This window comes from Dreissena polymorpha, chromosome 9 (assembly GCF_020536995.1).
Source record: "Dreissena polymorpha isolate Duluth1 chromosome 9, UMN_Dpol_1.0, whole genome shotgun sequence".
Classification (NCBI taxonomy): Eukaryota; Metazoa; Mollusca; class Bivalvia; order Myida; family Dreissenidae; genus Dreissena; species Dreissena polymorpha.
In genome coordinates, this window is record NC_068363.1 from 37,102,278 (window position 1) to 37,119,953 (window position 17,676).

The 17,676-nt window shown below is 35.5% G+C and overlaps 1 protein-coding gene across 3 annotated transcripts in view; it reads right to left on the reverse strand.

The window, feature by feature from the left end:
* The window catches only part of LOC127844731 (uncharacterized), a 45,437-nt gene that overhangs the window by 11,627 nt on the left and 16,134 nt on the right, over window positions 1-17,676 (reverse strand). For 2 of the 3 annotated variants that reach the window (XM_052375179.1, XM_052375180.1), the window contains exons 4-6: window positions 10,410-10,539; window positions 5,934-6,065; window positions 4,424-4,563 (exon numbers count right to left, since the gene is read on the reverse strand). In XM_052375179.1, the coding sequence (XP_052231139.1) occupies window positions 4,424-4,563; window positions 5,934-6,065; window positions 10,410-10,539 (402 nt within the window). Of the gene's footprint in view, window positions 1-1,507; window positions 2,550-4,423; window positions 4,564-5,933; window positions 6,066-10,409; window positions 10,540-17,676 lie in introns of those variants that run through there. The other variant, XM_052375177.1, reaches the window with a different exon arrangement.

Genomic DNA, 17,676 nt, shown 5'->3' on the forward strand with positions numbered 1-17,676 from the left:
TTTCTTAATTGAAAAAATCATTGTGCTTATAGTTTGGCCTATCTGCATTGAAACATCATAGTGCAAAAGATATGGCCATTCTGCATTGAAACATCAAAGTGCTTATGATATGGCCTATCTGAATTGAAACATCATAGTGCTACAGATATGGCCTATCTGAATTGAAATATCATGGTGCTTATGATATGGCGTATCTGAATTTAAGCATGCTAGTGCTTATGATATTGCCTATCTGAATCAAAACATCATAGTGCTCAAGATACGGCATATCTGAATTGAAACATCATAGTGCTAAAGATATGGCATATCTGAATTGAAACATCATAGTGCATATGGTATGGCCTATCTGAATTGAAACATCATAGTGCTAAAGATATGGGCTATCTGAATTGAAACATCATAGTGCTTATGATATGGGCTATCTTAATCGAAATATCATAGTGCTTATGATATTGCCTATCTAAATTGAAACATCATAGTGCTAAAGATATGGGCTATCTGAAATAATTTATTTATACTAAGATTTTGTTAAAATGCACTTCAGAACTTAAAAAAAATGTAAAAATGTCAACATTCTCTGTGCTACAAAATTTGTATGTACCAACTAAAACCCAATGTTTCCTACACAGATGATGTAACATCTATGAAGTATTACAATCGCAGGCTTTTGAGCAGGACAAAGGATAAATAATTCAAAAGTGTCACATAAACAATAATGTTAGAATTGTTAGTACATGCAATTTTAAAATTGTTACATTTTATTTTCTTCTGTTGTGCACAAAACTATGATTGGTAAAAGTAATGATGAAGCAATGAATACATAGAACAAAATTTTGATCCTTATTTTCCGACATAAAAACTGAGGAGTCTGCAGTATATAGGACTGGTCTAGTACCCTGAAACAACATTTTTGTTTAATTTATTTTCCTCGTGATAAACCCTTAACCACTAAGAAGCAAAGTGAAAATGGTTTTTTCAACCAGCATAAAACCAGAACAGCCTGCAAGTAACTTGCAGTCTGTTCAGGTTTTATGCTGTTTGCTGCTCATCAGTATCTAATGGTTGGAAATAAAGCATTTAAAACTTGAATCTAGTAAGAAAGGTCTTTAATAAATTTACTTTGTAAGGGACTACAAATGCATGACAATATGTATCTAAGTGGCAAAGGGTTAAATCAATATCTGTTCCATTTTGCTTCTTAACCCTTTGCATGCTGGGAAATTTCTTGTCTGCTAAAATGTCGTCTGCTGAATTTCTTAAATTAGCATTTTCTTCGATTTTTTTTCAAAGAATACTATCAGAATAGCAAACAGTTTGGATCCAGATGAGACGCCACGTTCTGTGGCGTCTCATCTGGGTCCAAACTGTTTGCAAAGGCCTTCAAAATTCGGTTCCAGCACTGTAAGGGTTAAATGTCAAGACAGACCATGCACTAAATTGCGCTGGTTTTCTAACACACCCTTTGATATAAAAAATGCAAGAAATACATAAAAAACAATTGGCTTGATACTGTGTTGATGATTTTTATTTGAAAATATTTAATTAGAATGTAACAGTTAGAAATTACAACACAAGACAATATTATTATGCCTTAGAACGTGATAATTTGGCCTAAGAATTAAATCCAAACAATTCAGTCAGGAATTTAAAGATTGGCATGGATGGTATTTCAACTATGGAGAACTTCCCGATCACACAGGGGCACCTGAGTTCCGGTCACTGTCAGCAATGGACCAGTTCGTTTGCGCATCTTCACGTCTGGTCTACACTCGCATTCCACCGGTGGGTGGGGTAACACTCTAATGCTTGGTTTGCGGGTCGGGAAGCTGGCGCCAAGACGCTCCTTTCTGGAATCACCGCCAAGGTGAACCGCGTTCTTCTTTGTTTTCACCTTCACGTCCTGGCATTTGCATAAACAGCAAGTTGGGGTTATTGCATTGCAAATGACTGCCTTATCATTCAAAACAGGGTTCAACTTGGCCTTGTGAGACTTTAGTTTCTCATGCCTCACCTTTCGTGGAACTCCCAGGGTCAGGGCATTAGCAGTCTCAAACTCATTCCTCTCCGGATTTTGCCGAGCTCTGATGTGTACATTTGGGTACAACTCGAAGAGCTTTATCATGGTTTCAGCTCCCGTTGTATTGCGGTCATGTGACAAAATGTCCCACACCTGGATTCCATTGGAATCTTCACCATGACCTGATTTCCCTCGGATCTCAATCCTGCTTACTGAGCGCTTTTCTGTCGGAAGAGGTTCAGTCTCCATGAGATTATTCAGCCTGTGCAATGTCACATGTTCATCTACATCGGTTTCTTCCATTTCATGTTCCTCAATACCAGATTCAGAACTTGAAATCGACCTTACCTCCATCTTCACATCTCTAGAATTGGCACGGATTTCATTCTGTATCTCATTATTTTGTTCCTCAATAAAACCGAGTCTGTGTTCAATCCGAGACAATTTCTGTTCAATTTTAACTAATGTGGCATTGTTTTCATCTACTTCCCGCCTCTTCATAAGGTATCTAGCCTGCTCGGTCAGTTCATCGCTGTTGTTAGTATTGCAAGAAAAGCAGGAAATTGTTAGTATGGTAAGAAAAGCAGGATACTGTTAGTATTGTAAGAAAAGCAGGATATTGTTAGTATGGTAAGAAAAGCAGGATATTGTTAGTATGGTAAGAAAAGCAGGATATTGTTAGTATTGTAAGAAAAGCAGGATATTGTTAGTATGGTAAGAAAAGCAGGAAATTGTTAGTATGGTAAGAAAAGCAGGATATTGTTAGTATGGTAAGAAAAGCAGGAAATTGTTAGTATGGTAAGAAAAGTAGCAAAGTGTTAGTATGGTAAGAAAATCAGGATATTGTTAGTAATGTAAAAAAAGGATATTGTCAGTATGGTAAGAAAAGTAGGACTTTGTTAATAGTATGGTAAGAAAAGCAGGACATTGTTAGTATGGTAAGAAAAGCAGGAATTTGTTAGAATGGTAAGCAAAGCAGGAATTTTTTTAGTATGGTAAGGAAAGCAGGAAATAGAAAAAAACATGAAGAAGGTTAAACAAGCTCATCTAAAGAAAGTAACAGAGCAATGAAAAGGAATATGATCGTGCATGTGAAATATTATTTTTGCTGCATGTTTTCTGCGAACAGTGCATGATTTATTTAATATAGAATAATAACAGGAATAATAAACATTCTACCATGAAGGGGACTGGAAAAAAACTTTTTTAGCTTACTAAATGGCTTCTCATTCAGTCACCATATTTACAACAAGAGGACCCTCAGAATTTGTGTACGCTCACCTGAGGAACTATAGTTCAGTATAATTATCTAGACCCTGATTTGGTGCTACTTTTGAAAAACATGGACATGGACCAGTCTCTATCCTAATGAATGTGCCCAGGCATGATGCAATCAATTTAAGAGAGATTATTTCAAAACCCCTATTTAGTAAAATATGTTCCAACATATATTTAGGAGTTCCTTTGCAAAAATTTTGCTGTGCAATTTTAAATATTCATAAAAGACGCCATGTTTGTTCTTCTAGAATACAAGGTGCTTCACCCTATAATCTTACAGGCAGAAAGGTCTGTTAACATACTGAATGCCGGTTACAAAAGATGTAAGTGAGGTAGCAACAGTTTGGATGGAAATTAAAATTACTGAGTAAACTATCAAAAAATGTCTGTATTTTTGCACAATTTGTCATCACTAACAAAGTAATTTTAAGATGCAAATTTGCCATTGAGACACTATATATTTACGTTAATTTTGAACGATGACAAAGATTAAGAATTCTAAGGTTGCAAGGCTGGAAACGTCAAATAAAAAGGCACTGAAGATATTGTAATTACTGCAATTTTGTGGACACTTTTAATGGTCCATTTTTTTCAGGCATTCATATGCAAGATTTTTCACTAATCTGATGACCATTCAATCATTGGTAAAAACCCATGATCAAATGGTCACCAGATAAGTGAACGCAGGTAAGAAATCTGGTAAAATAGCGCTCTAAAATATACTGTCTGACTATTTATGAAGGACCAAATTAAACCCAAATGTCTAAAAAATTAAGAGTCAATTTTTTTGGCTTAAAAAGGAGGTATCCAAAAATTTAGAGTGTCCAAAAACTTAAGGTTATTATGGTAACAACTGAAGTACATAACAGACTAACATCACGGCCCTTTACAGCCCCACACATTAGCACTTACATCTACAAATAAAATGGACAATGACATTGTCTCAGTACTGCATTGGTATACACAAAGCTGCCGAATCAGCAGTGTGCAACCAACATAGCTAAATTAATAGAGTGTAACAACATGATCATTTCAGCAACCCTTACTGCCAAATCAGTGGTGTACAGCCTCAATTGATATATGTGTAATGCACAACCAAGACAGCACAATCAGTAGTGTGTAACCTACCGTGTGGATCGTGCGGAATCACGGGCGTGCTGGAGCTCCCTCAGCTGCTGAATGTCGCCATCGTCCACCTGGTACTTGGCCTGCAGACGTAGCTTGTTGCCTGTCATAAAGTACATACGGTCCACACGATGGGAGACAATCTGAAATACGCCATGACAAATGTTACTATATGAGAATTTTTCTGATAAAACTGGGTATAATGCATGTGCGTAAAGTGTCGTCCCAGATTAGCCTGTGCAGTCCGCACAGGCTTATCAGGGACGACACTTTCCGCTTTTATGGTAATTTTAGTTTCAAGGAAGTCCCTCCTTACCGAAAATCAAGTTTAGGCGGAAAGTGTCGTCCCTGATTAGCCTGTGCGGACTGATCTGGGATGACACTTTACGCACATGCATTATGCCCAGCTTTCTCAGAACATGACTCATATATGAGCCTTGCTCAATGGGGTTAATTGCTATTGCATAGAGAGTTGGCTCAGATTAGCCCGTGCAGTCCAAAGTCATAAATTTATCAGGGACAGCACTTTCCCCCTTGACTGGAATTACGGAAAAAAGAGACTGCTTTTAAAGGAAAAATACCATAAACGCGGAAAGAGTTGTCCCTGATTAGCCTGTGTGGATTGCAAAGGCTATTATGAGACACCATTTTACGCACTTGAATTAGGCTCAGCTTTTCCAGAACCAAACTTATGTATACTTCTTCTGATGACATTGTGGAAATTTTAAGGATAGAGACGGAAAAGAGCTTGTTAAACTCGATGCTGTTAAACTCTTTAAGATACATGTGTTACAAGCTCCCAAATGTTAGACAGTCACTCACACACACTCTTGACAAAAAATATTTGATTGAAACAAGATATGCATCCATGGCACAGCTGCCCCAACATTTAACTTTTGTCTCACAACAACACTAATGTTAAAAAAAACACTCTGCTGTATGACCTAATTTGACTTATGATTCCTAACCATGACCTTCACCTTTCAGGAAGGGAGACAGGTGATACACGAACACTCTGCCTCCACATAGTGGTCATAAGTGGTAAGCTATTTAAAAATTACATGAAGAATGACAAAGTTGTTGTCTGGACAAGGTGTTTTATGGTCTAAATGGACCTTTGACCTCTAAGTGTGATCTTGACCTATGAGATAGGGAGACAGATGCTATACTTGACACATCGTCATAATAATATTTTGATGGCTAACATTTGCGCCAAGTTATTTAAAAATCCATTTATATATTTTAAAATTAAAGCATGTAAAAGAATTTTTGCACAGATGTTTAGACGGAAAAACTGGCAGATGGATAAATGCAGCCTTCTTCAAAGAGGGTCATAGAAAGTATTATTGTTAAAAACAATTTTTTTTTTAATCGGGCAAAACCAAGACATTGCTGTATTTGGAGCGGATGTTGAGAAAGCTCCCATTGTGAGGCTTAAACCTAAATTACGAGGCTAATACCACAGACACTTTGCCACCACTACATTTACACAACACAAAAATGAAGATTATACCTCAGATGAGCGTTTCAAGGCTCGACACTGTGACAGGGCAGACCACTCCTTTTCCAGTCGCTTCCCTTGTGGACTCTCGTTGCTCTTCTCACCGTTGGGATCGATCATCTGTTCAGCAGACGGAGCAGAAACCTTTGCAGAAAAAAGCAAAGGTAGTATATACTAGGTAAGTGTTGAATACAGATTATTTTATACAGTGGTGATTAGAAAGCCAGAAGAAACCCAAGTAAGGTGATGGTGGTGTGTTGAAAGTGTTCAATGATAACAGCCATGCAATTATCAAATCTTTTAACCCATTAATGCTTAGTGGACTCTCCCATCCTTCTAAAATGGAGAAATTTATTTCCAAAATTAGGGATGTCTTGTATATTTATTTCTATATTTAGAATATTTCTTACAGAAATTACTTTAAGCAAACAGCGTAGACCCTGATAAGACGCAGCATGATCATTTGGGTCTACGCTGTTTTCCAAGGCCTTTTTTCTAGACGCTAGGCATGAATGGGTTAAGCAAGCAGTATTGATGTTAGATAAATCACATCATTTTTGGTTTACCAAGAATTTGGACCTTCCGAAGGAGTTCAAAAGTATGTGAATGTCAAGGTCAAAATGAAGTAAGGTAATGTGGGCCTGTTGATAACATTCCAAGAAATCGTCAATTTAACTATAAAAGCTTTGTTGCTGGAATTATTGATGTTAGACAAAACAGGTTATTTTGTACAAACCAAGAATATATTACATTAACCAACAATTCTGACCTTTAGTTGGTCAATGTCATTTGGACCTTCTGTATCAGTTTAACCCTTTCAGTGCGGGAACCGAATTTAAAAGGCCTTTGCAAACAGTTTGGATCCAGATGAGACGCCACAGAACGTGGCGTCTCATCTGGATCCAAACTGTTTGCTATTCTGATAGTATTCTTTGAAAAAAAATCTTAGAAAATGCTAATTTTAGAAATTCAGCAGACGACATTTAAGCAGACGACAAATTTCCCAGCATGCAAAGGGTTAAATCCATAAGTATGTCAATGTTAAGGTCAAAATCAGGTCAGGTGATGTTTGTGTGTTGAGAGTGTTCACAATTAACAGTTTGTTTGTTTTTCATTTAAAATCGGGTCTGGTATTCAGCCCCATTCCCAATGGAATTTTTTTTTTTTTTTTTTTTTTTAGATCTCAATATTTTGTTCATCTCCCATCCATATAAGTTCAACCTTATAATACTGAAAACACTTGTATTCTCAATTTTGAAGCATTTTTTAGCAAAACAACAACAACACTAATTTCCCAATTTTAGTCAAAATGATGCGATTTTTGTCAATCCAAAGGGACCCGGCCCCTTCCCAAAATGGGGAAAAAAAACAACAACACTGCATCCTCAAGTGTCTTTCATTTTAAGTAGCAAAAATATATGTTTTCAAAGTGAAAACATATCTGTGTTTGATTTCTTGTGACTGTGACCCTAGTTACTTTGTTTCTGACTTCACAAACTAAAGCAGTCATATTGGTAAGCCCCTGACAGCCACAACACATTTAATTTCAAATCTACGTCAAATATTTATTGAAATCCAACAAGGCAATGGATTTTTTTTTAAACTTACTTTATAAAGTACACATAAATGAGAAAACAGCATGGGCCTACATGTCTGGAGAGCTATTAATATAAAAAGAATAATGAAATGCATTAAATTACAATAAAAGGTATTTGATTTCATGGTAATTCTTTGAATTATTGTTGACAGTGACAAAAATATTTTTCGACCTCTCTGAATTTTTTTTTATTTTAGGTATTACCCCAAAGGCAAACAAATATTATCTACATATCCTGTCTATACTTTTGATGTTAGATGCACTTTAATACAATTTCTTTACAAATTAATGGAATGGGTTTTATAATTTTAATGCAATTTTTATTGGGTGGTGGCGGTGGATTTTCTATCATAACATGTATACATGTATACCCTTTGCAATGAATTAATTTCAATCTGATTTACAAGTCATATGAAATATGTTTTATCATTTTCATATTAAATCCGGCATATTTTCTTTCAATTTAGGTTGTTTTGTTTACACTATAGTTTCAACAATCTTGTATGAAATTTCACATTGAAAGTGAGTCTAAGTTCATTTTAAATGCATATTATAAATTATTATTCAACTTACTACGCTTAACGATTTTGATCTACATGTAATAAGAAATATTAACAACGAATGTATAAACATGTATACATACCATAAAAGGCCTTTGCATATTTTTGAACACTTAAATTGCAAAACTTAAATTTATTACTGACAATCTTACTTATTATTGAAAATATTATGACTCACACGGTTGACTTAAGTACACAAAAATTGAACTGCGATAAACAATTCATTCCCTTCTATTTCAAACAAAATTTGAATGTATGCACAAGTCATTTTTTTGTTATAAGATTTTTAAATAACAAGGGGCCTTGAAGACAGAAACCTTAGAATGGCTTCAGAAAAAGCTATTGCATAGGTGCTTATAGTCCCTAATGTCTCCGTAAACTTGGTTTATCAACAATATATTATTGTTAATTCCAAATCATTCACGACCTTCAAAACGCAAAATTAGCAATTAAATGACATTTCACACCTGAATGTGTATCCCCAAATGTGTTCCAAACAAATACAGTCAACGAAAGGTGAATGACATAGGTAGCTCATCAAATGTTCCGTATTCTAATTTGAAGCCTAGTAAAACCTTGAACCTAATACAAGATTTGTAAAGCTTTTGATGTGCTTAGTGGAGATGTTTGTAGAAAGATTATCAGTGTTTGAATTAAAAACCATAATAAAGTGCAATAAACTCCTGAATACAAATCAGATCTTAGGTTTAATATTTATAGAACAAATTCTCAGAACAAATTGATTAAGTTTATCGGACATGATGATTTTTTGCACATTGAAATTATTATTATAACATACATTGAAAATGATTTTTATCATATGTATCACTGACCATGAAATTATTAAAGGGCCATGGGAAAAGTGACATTTGTTTAATATTACGTACACAAAAAAGCAGTTCAACCAACCTACCTGCCCTTCTTTTTTGTGATATTAGTGGAAACAAGTTTAACCCATTTATGCCTAGTGGACTCTCTCATCCTTCTAAATTGGATCAGTTTATTTCCAAAATTAAGGATGTCTAGTATATAGAGAATACTAGGTCGGTGCCGAATAAAGCAAAGTTTATTTTGCGAGGCTTAGAAAATCTGAACCACGAGCCTTGGCGAGTGGTTCAGATTTTCGTGCCGAGCAAAATAAACTTTGCTTTATTCGGCACCGACCTAGTATTCGATTTATCCCATCAATTTTCTTAGTCGTAAATTATTTCTTTAAAAATAGAATAGGCAAATCGAACTACACGGAAAGTCCCAAAGTTATTTTAAGCAAACATTGTTTTATTATTTTAATCGTGCCGAGCCTTATATATTACAAAAAGAGCAGTAACAATCCTGTTTTTCTGTTTATCATGCCTCTACGTCCCCGATTTTAATTAAATAATGAAAAACACACACTAAACAACTGCAACATTAGCGTGAAAGAACCCGGAAAGAACATGCATTGTGTCGTATGAGGTGTTAATAATGACGTCACGAGTACGCGCACTTAATATTTGTAAATAATGTTTTTTTTGCTTTTTGAGTTGCATAATTTGTTAAAAATATATTACATCTTGGTATCAAATTGTTTGTTTTGTTGAATCTGATTCGAGTTTACTAAAAATGATTACTCTATAGTTGATTCCGAGTAATATGACCATTCTCCGCCGCGCGTGACAGCTATATTTCAGCACTGCCGAAATAAAGAAAAATTTATTCCACAGTGGTTTATTTCGACAATGCACGTCTGATGATGGGATAAATTTATTTCTATATGTAGAATATTCCTTACAGAAATTCCTTTAAGCAAACAGCGTAGACCCAGATGAGACGCAGCATCATGCGGCGTCTCATCTGGGTCTACGCTGTTAACCAAGGCCTTTTGTCTAGACACTAGGCATAAATGGGTTAAGGAAGTCTCTTCTATACAAAATCCAGTTGCGACGGAAAGTGTCATCCCTGACTGCACTAGCTTATCTGCGACAACACTTTACTCCTATGCATTAACCCTTTCCCACTCAGAAGCCAAGTGAAAATGGCTATGTGCAAACAGCATAATACCAGAACAGCCTGCGAGTAGCATGCTGTCTGTTCAGGTTCTATGCTGTTTGCTGCTCATCAGTATCTAAGGGTTGGAAATGAAGCCGTTAAAATTTGAATCTTGAATAATATGTAACTTTAACTTGTAAGGGAATGCAAATGCGTCAAAATAAGTATCTAAGTGGTAAAGGGTTAAACCCTGTTTTTTCAGAGCGAGGCATATTTAAATTGAAAACTATCACAAGATCTGTAACGACAGCTGGAATGAGAGGAGCCATGCAGTAAACAAATTAAACCCTTTCATGGACATACCAGCAATCTAGTCCTCTCTCTGGTTGCACTTTTGTCGAATGACTTCACGGAGCGTGATGGATCATTGGCCTTCTTCTTGCTGGATCCTGCCGTGGACTGGTACTGCCGAGATGACCCCGCAGAGTTGAGCCTGCAAGAGAATGTTGTCAAAAGGTGAGCCTTGATTTGGGAAAATGGTGCTTAACCTTTTCCTACTAAGATCTGTAATTTTACGCATTTGTATTCCCAAAGAAAGTTAAATTTAATTCAAGACCTTTCTTACTAGATATAAGTTTTAAAAGCTTCATTTCCAACCCATAGATACTAATGAACAGCAAACAGCATAAAACCTGAACAAACTGCGCGTTACTCGCAGGCTGTTCTAGTTTTATGCTGTTTGCACATACCTATTTTCACTTTGCTTCTTAGTGGGAAAGGGTTAATGGGTGTAAGTAAAGTGTCGTCCCAGATGAGCCTATGCACATGTTAATCAGGGACGACCTTTCTGCTTTAATGGAGTTTGTAGTTTAAATTAAAGGAAGTCTCTTGCAAAACAATTCCAGTCTAGACGGAAAGTGTGGTTGCTGATAATCTGGGAGGACACTTTACTCACATGCACAAAGCACTGTATTCCCAAAGTGAAGCTAATTTGGATGTTTTCTGCCACTGCTATATGTGTGCAAAGCTATTATAACACCATTCCATGATTGATATTTTTTTATAATATTAACAATAAAAAAAGAAACAAAAATTATCATCACATTTCACATAAAGCATAATTCTTTAACTTGAGGTTTAAGATAAGACTTTAAAATAATGATTTTTAGTTTCACAATCACAATAATGCTTAAAAAATTTGAATACTTATCATAAGTAAAATCTGCATTTGTGCAATCAATTTCCATCGATAAATTATTTTTTCAGTTTTCTTTTAATAAAAATAATCCTTAAATTCCCATACTATCTTTGGGCCACTTTCTGCCACTAGTTTCCCAGCTTTCAAAACTAAGTTCCAATAATACTGGCAATTTAGGTAGGCAAAGCAACATGAATAATTGACAACTCACTTTCATCTACCAAGGTACGAAACAATTATAGAGACCCAATAGCCTGATTTCAGCTAATTAGTACCTCCTCTAGCTCCTATTAAGGGGTGTTGGAACTGATTTATATTTCAACTTATATTTCAACCCAATCACTGGTAGTACCCAATTAAGCAGAAATTGTGATGTATAACACAATATGTAATATATTCCGGAACTTTTTGGTGTAAATTTTAATGTTGTTTTATTATGAAAACATAAAGAGAAGTACATTTAAGAAGATTGGCAAAATTCCATAACTACGAGAAATTTTGAAAAATGTACGCTTACAAACTAAACAAAATTTGCCTGTTTCAACATTTATCAGTGATTATATTTAGTTTCAACACTTTTAGAAATTAAGGACTTTTAATGTAAAAGTGCACGTTGCATGAGTGCAAATAAAATAAAAACAAGGCCATTGAATCTTTTTTTTTTCACAAATGGTTTTAATGGTCGATTTGTGGACAAGTTTTCAAACATATTACTTGTTGTGTAATCACCATAACTGGTCCAATAGCCCTTAATTAACATTGATTTTACCCACAGTTTAAAACACAACTTTCGGTTCGTTCATATGAATGAATGCCCTCAAAAGAAACAGTCCTAGTAATTTGTACTTGCTTTCAACATTATCTACAATTCTATGATGTACTTAACACTTTTTTCGGCGTAAGCTGAATTAAGCCAGCTTTTCACCTCTCCTGACCTTTGTAAGTGTCCAATAAAATTCAAATAAAATTTCCCGCGGCTAGGTACGAATGAATACACTTCATTTATTCCATTGGCTGATTTGAGTATTCCACCAGAACATTGGAAACATATCCGCGTCTTTGTAACACTGTTTTACTGCATGAAACAATTTTATTTCTAATGAAAAGGCTTAATAGATAGAACAGTTTTACACTCAATTCTCGACATAAATACAGTTTGTGCGTACACCTTTTATTTTCAGAGAATTACCAGCGCAACGCGTTTATATTTAAAGGCTATGTTCTCATATTTAGTACTTACTTCCATATTCTTGTCAACATGTTAACATGTAAAAGTATAAAGAGCAGTGGAAGCGAGGCCTCACTTTAATACATTGCATTTCAACCCGGGTCAATTCGCGGCCAGTGTATGAATGTCAGAGTTTATATACAGGTCATCTCCGGAGTTCGCGGCCAGTAAAATAATAGTTATATAATAAATATGCTATCCGTGAACTAGGTGACCTGGAATTTTCTTTAGACCAGAAATATGTAGATTCTTAATGTGTTTTCAACAAAACAATGATAAATATTATTTTTGATTAATTTAACAATAATTATTCCACCATATTGACCAATGTATTAAGCATGAGCGCGATGATTATCGATACTGTTAATAATCGAATCAAACCACTAAAACAGGTTTGTTCGAAGAACGCGCCTATAAATACGGATACTTCTCGTGTGGCCGGTTGACTCGTATGTTTTAATTTCACTTCCATTCTTCTTTTGGTTTTCTGTTTTGTATCTATAGGTTTATGACCAGCAATATGTAAAAATGTAAAACAAGCCGCGAAAACTCCGCGTAACATCCCGTACTGCGTGTGATGCAGCTAAGAACTGCACAGAAAAAAGACATTCGCTATCCTTGATCTCATTCATTGAACTATCAACGCCGTATATCTTTTTTAAAGATATTTCTTGTTCATTTATAAGCAAAAGAATACAGTAAAACTGGAAATTTTATTATATAGTTGCCTTCGGAATGATGAATAATATATTAGCTAATGTCAACTCAGTATTGATAATTAGTTGTGCTTTTATCAAGAACTGCATTTACAAATAAATGGTGTTTCTTACAAAATGGACAGATGCTTCGACCCATCGTTAATGGTATAATCCTTCATGTTTAGTTTCACAATAATAATATTAAGTTTCACAATAATTATTCCAATGCTCAGAGATTGATTATCGCCAACACATTGTTACAGCAGGTATAATTTGACTGTGTAAAACCGGACTATTAATCTCAATCAATCTGCAGACAATATTTAATCTGAGATCTTATCCCGCTGCCAAATTGTAATTCTGACACTGCAATTCCAACCAGCACATGTAATGCTAACAAACTTGGTTTATAATGTCAATGAACCAAGCCAATGGTTTAAATATTTGATAATATCCTTATTATACAGATGGTTATCAAAAAAAAAAAGAAAAAAAGAAAGATAAATCTAATCAAAGATAATATGCATGAATTGCTGTAATGCACACAAAAGGTACATCACGTTCTGTTTGGAATCTTCAAAAATATGCTGTATTGAGTTGGTATCACTGAAAATTCAAATCAAACCACTTAAAGTTTTGTGCATTTTAATATAAAAAAAACAGGACATTGCGTTCTTTAAAAAATGCAGCCCCCATGTGGTAGCCATTATTGATTCTTTTTCCCATTTGAACTAGTCCCTAATTTGGTAAACATCAAGGTCAAATGAGGTCAGATGATCTAAGTGTGCTGGGTATTGAATTGATGTATCAATTTTTTATATTATTTAAGTGATTGGTCAATTTGGGTTGACAAGAGTTTGAACCTTGTTATAAATATTTAAAGTACAAAAGTTGGTCAATATCGAGGTGAAAATGAGGTCAGGTGAAAGGAATATGTTGAGTAATCATATATAACATCTGTGCAAGTATCAAAGCTTTGCAGCAAGCAGTATATGACGGTAGACATAACACATCATATTAATTGGGTTAATCAAGAAATCGGACCTTCTGAACAAGTTTAAAGTCTGAAAAGAAGTAAATGTAAAGGTCAAAACCAAGTCAGGTGATGTGGGTGTGTTGATTTTGTTAACCATTGGCATGCTGGGAAATTTTTCGTCTGCTAAAATGTCGTCTGCTGAATTTCTAAAATTAGCATTTTCTTAGATTTTTTTCAAAGAATACTATCAGAAACAAGAGTGCCAAACTGTCACAAGATACGCCCGTTCGAAGGTTTTGGACACCATGCTCAATGCTTGAAAGTGTCCTCAAGACCTAGTTATTGACCCGGCATGACCCATATTTGAACTTGACCTAGATATCACTTAGATGTAACATCTGACTAAATTTGGTGAAGATCAGATGAAAACTACTTCAATTAAAGAGCGGACAACATGCTTAATGCTTGAAATGCACTATGTGACCTCGTTTTTGACCCGGCATGACCCATGTTCGAACTTGACCTACATATCATCTAGACACAACTTCTGACCAAATTAGGTGAAGATCAGATGAAAACTACTTCAATTAGAGAGCGGACACCATGCTAAATGCTTGAAATGCACTAAGTAACCTCGTGACCTAGTTTTTGACCCGGCATGACCCATATTTGAACTTGACCTACATATCATCTAGACACAACTTCTGACCAAATTTGGTGAAGATCGGATGAATACAATTTGAATTAGAGTCCGGACAAAGTGGCGCCGTTGAAAATGCACTAATTGACCCTATGACCTAGTTTTTGACCCGGCATGACCCATATTCGAACTTGGCCTATATATCAACTAGATGCAACTGCTGACCAAGTTTGGTGAAGATCGGATGAATACAATTTGAAATAGAGTCCGGACAAAGTGGCCCCTTTGAAAATGCACTTATTGACCCTATGACCTAGTTTTTGACCCGGCATGACCCATATTCGAACTTGGCCTAGATATCAACTAGATACAACTGCTGACCAAGTTTGGTGAAGATCGGATGAATACAATTTGAAATAGAGTCCGGACAAAGTGGCCCCTTTGAAAATGCACTTATTGACCCTATGACCTAGTTTTTGACCCGGCATGACCCATATTCGAACTTGGCCTAGATATCAACTAGATGCAACTGCTGACCAAGTTTGGTGAAGATCGGATGAATACAATTTGAATTAGAGTCCGGACAAAGTGATGCCTTCCGCCCGCCGCCCGCCGCCCGCCGCCCGCCCGCCCGCCCGCCGCCAAGGGGTTTCACATAATACGTCCCGTATTTTATACGGGCGTATAAAAAACAACAGTTTGGATCCTGATGAGACGCCACGTTCTGTGGCGTCTCATCTGGATCCAAACTGTTTGCAAAGGCCTTCAAAATTCGGTTCCAGCACTGAAAGAGTTAAAGACCTCATCCATGGAGAATCAAAGCTTTTTAGGAAGCATAATTCATTTAAGATGAAACATGTCAGTCTGGATTAACCAAGAATACCAGCACACATTACTTATTGAGATAAGATCCTGACAAAATCTAAGCACACAAATTAACAAAAGATAAGATGGACAGACGTAAAGCAGAATAACCCCTCCCTTACAACTTCTTCATGCAGGGGTATCATCAAATCCATCACAGGTGTATGGTTGTTGTCCTTAATGTAGTTGTTCTAAAATGTCAACAACACAATTTAAAAAAAAACCCACTAGCACAGATGAGAATAAAGTATGAGTGTTTTCACAATAGAGAAAGATGATTTTTATTAACCCTTAAAGCGCTGGAGCCGAATTTTAAAGGCCTTTGCAAACAGTTTGGATCCAGATGAGACGCCACAGAACGTGGCGTCTCATCTGGATCCAAACTGTTTGCTATTCTGATAGTATTCTTTGAAAAAAATGAAGAAAATGCTTATTTTAGAAATTCAGCAGACGACATTTTAGCAGAAGACAAATTACCCAGCATGCAAATGGTTAATATCTTATTTTGAACATGGGTGTTATTTTTAGTGGGCTCTCTTCCAATATAACAGAATACGATAACATTCTTAGTTCCAAAAAAGTCTTCCTTGCAATTTTAAACTATGATTACGATTCAAATTAAAAGGTAAATAAATAAAACTCTTTACATTTCTTTTCTGGAACATACAACCTAAAACTCGTCAACCTTTGTAATGTCCTAGGTTTTCATTGAAAATTAATTGTATTCAAAAGCAGAACTTTGAAGGCAAAGTGGCTTTTGATGTAAACAGCTTATCAAAATGTAAGCATTAATTTCCAATTATCCACACTCGTAATAAAACTCCCCAAATGTAATCACCAGTGTAAACATTTACTGATTGGAGAGAAGACAACAAATCAATATTTTGTTGATTAACGTCCTTACAGTTCAGTTGAAAAAGTTACCGGTAATCTACTTGTAGTAGGTAAATCTGTTATGAAAACAAGACAGGTGTTTGTCAGAAACTTTATGTCCCCTTCTGCACCGCTTTGATTTAGTTTTTTTAGCCTTTGACCTTGAAGGATGACCTTGACCTTTTACCACTCAAAATGTTCAGCTCTATGAGATAAACATGCATGCCAAATATGAAGTTGCTATCTTCAATATAGCAAAAGTTATTGCAAAATGTTAAAGTTGGCGCAAACAAACCAACAGACCAACAGACAGACAGGGCAAAAACAATATGTCCCTCACTATAGTGGTGGGGGACATAAAAACATTGCAATTTCATATCCATAATAATAGCATTAACAAATGTTTATAACATATACCATATTTTACATGTGTATATGATATCAGCAATATGTTTATGAATTGAGAAGCTTGGTCCTAAGGAGCAGCATATGTTTCAAACACTGTTGTTAAAAAAAAAAGATAAGGGACAAAATTGTCACAAAACCAGGTTTTCATTTTTTTTTTAAAGTCTGATAAAGGGAGACAATTCAAAATGTGCATTGTTACCCCTCTTGTTTCAAATTCAATCTATTTTTACTCGTGGTGACCTTGATTTCAAATTGAAAAAAAGTCTGATAAAGGGAGACCACTCAAAATGTGAATTGTTACTGATTGTTCAAAGTTACCCCCCTTGTTTCAAAATCAATCTATTTTTAGTCATGGCGACCTTGACCTTGGAGATATCGACGTAATTCTTTAAAGCGACACACCGTCCAATGGTGGTGAACAAATGTGCCAAATGATTTTAAAAATCTAACAATGAACGACAAAGTTATGGCCCGGACAAGCTTGTTCCGCCCGCCCGCCAGCCCGGCGGCCCGCCGACATTTGCCAATCTAATAACCAGTTTTTTCCTTCGAAAACCTGGTTAAAAATTATGGGTCCCAAATTTTTTAAGTCAAATTAAATTTTGAAAATAACCAACAATAAAAACACCAAACTAATCATAATGAGTATACTTGTCCATCTAATTAGCGCTTATCATGTCTGTTGATTGTCTTGTAAATTCATCTATTAATTACTTACATTGTGCACCTCATAAAGATGCGTTAT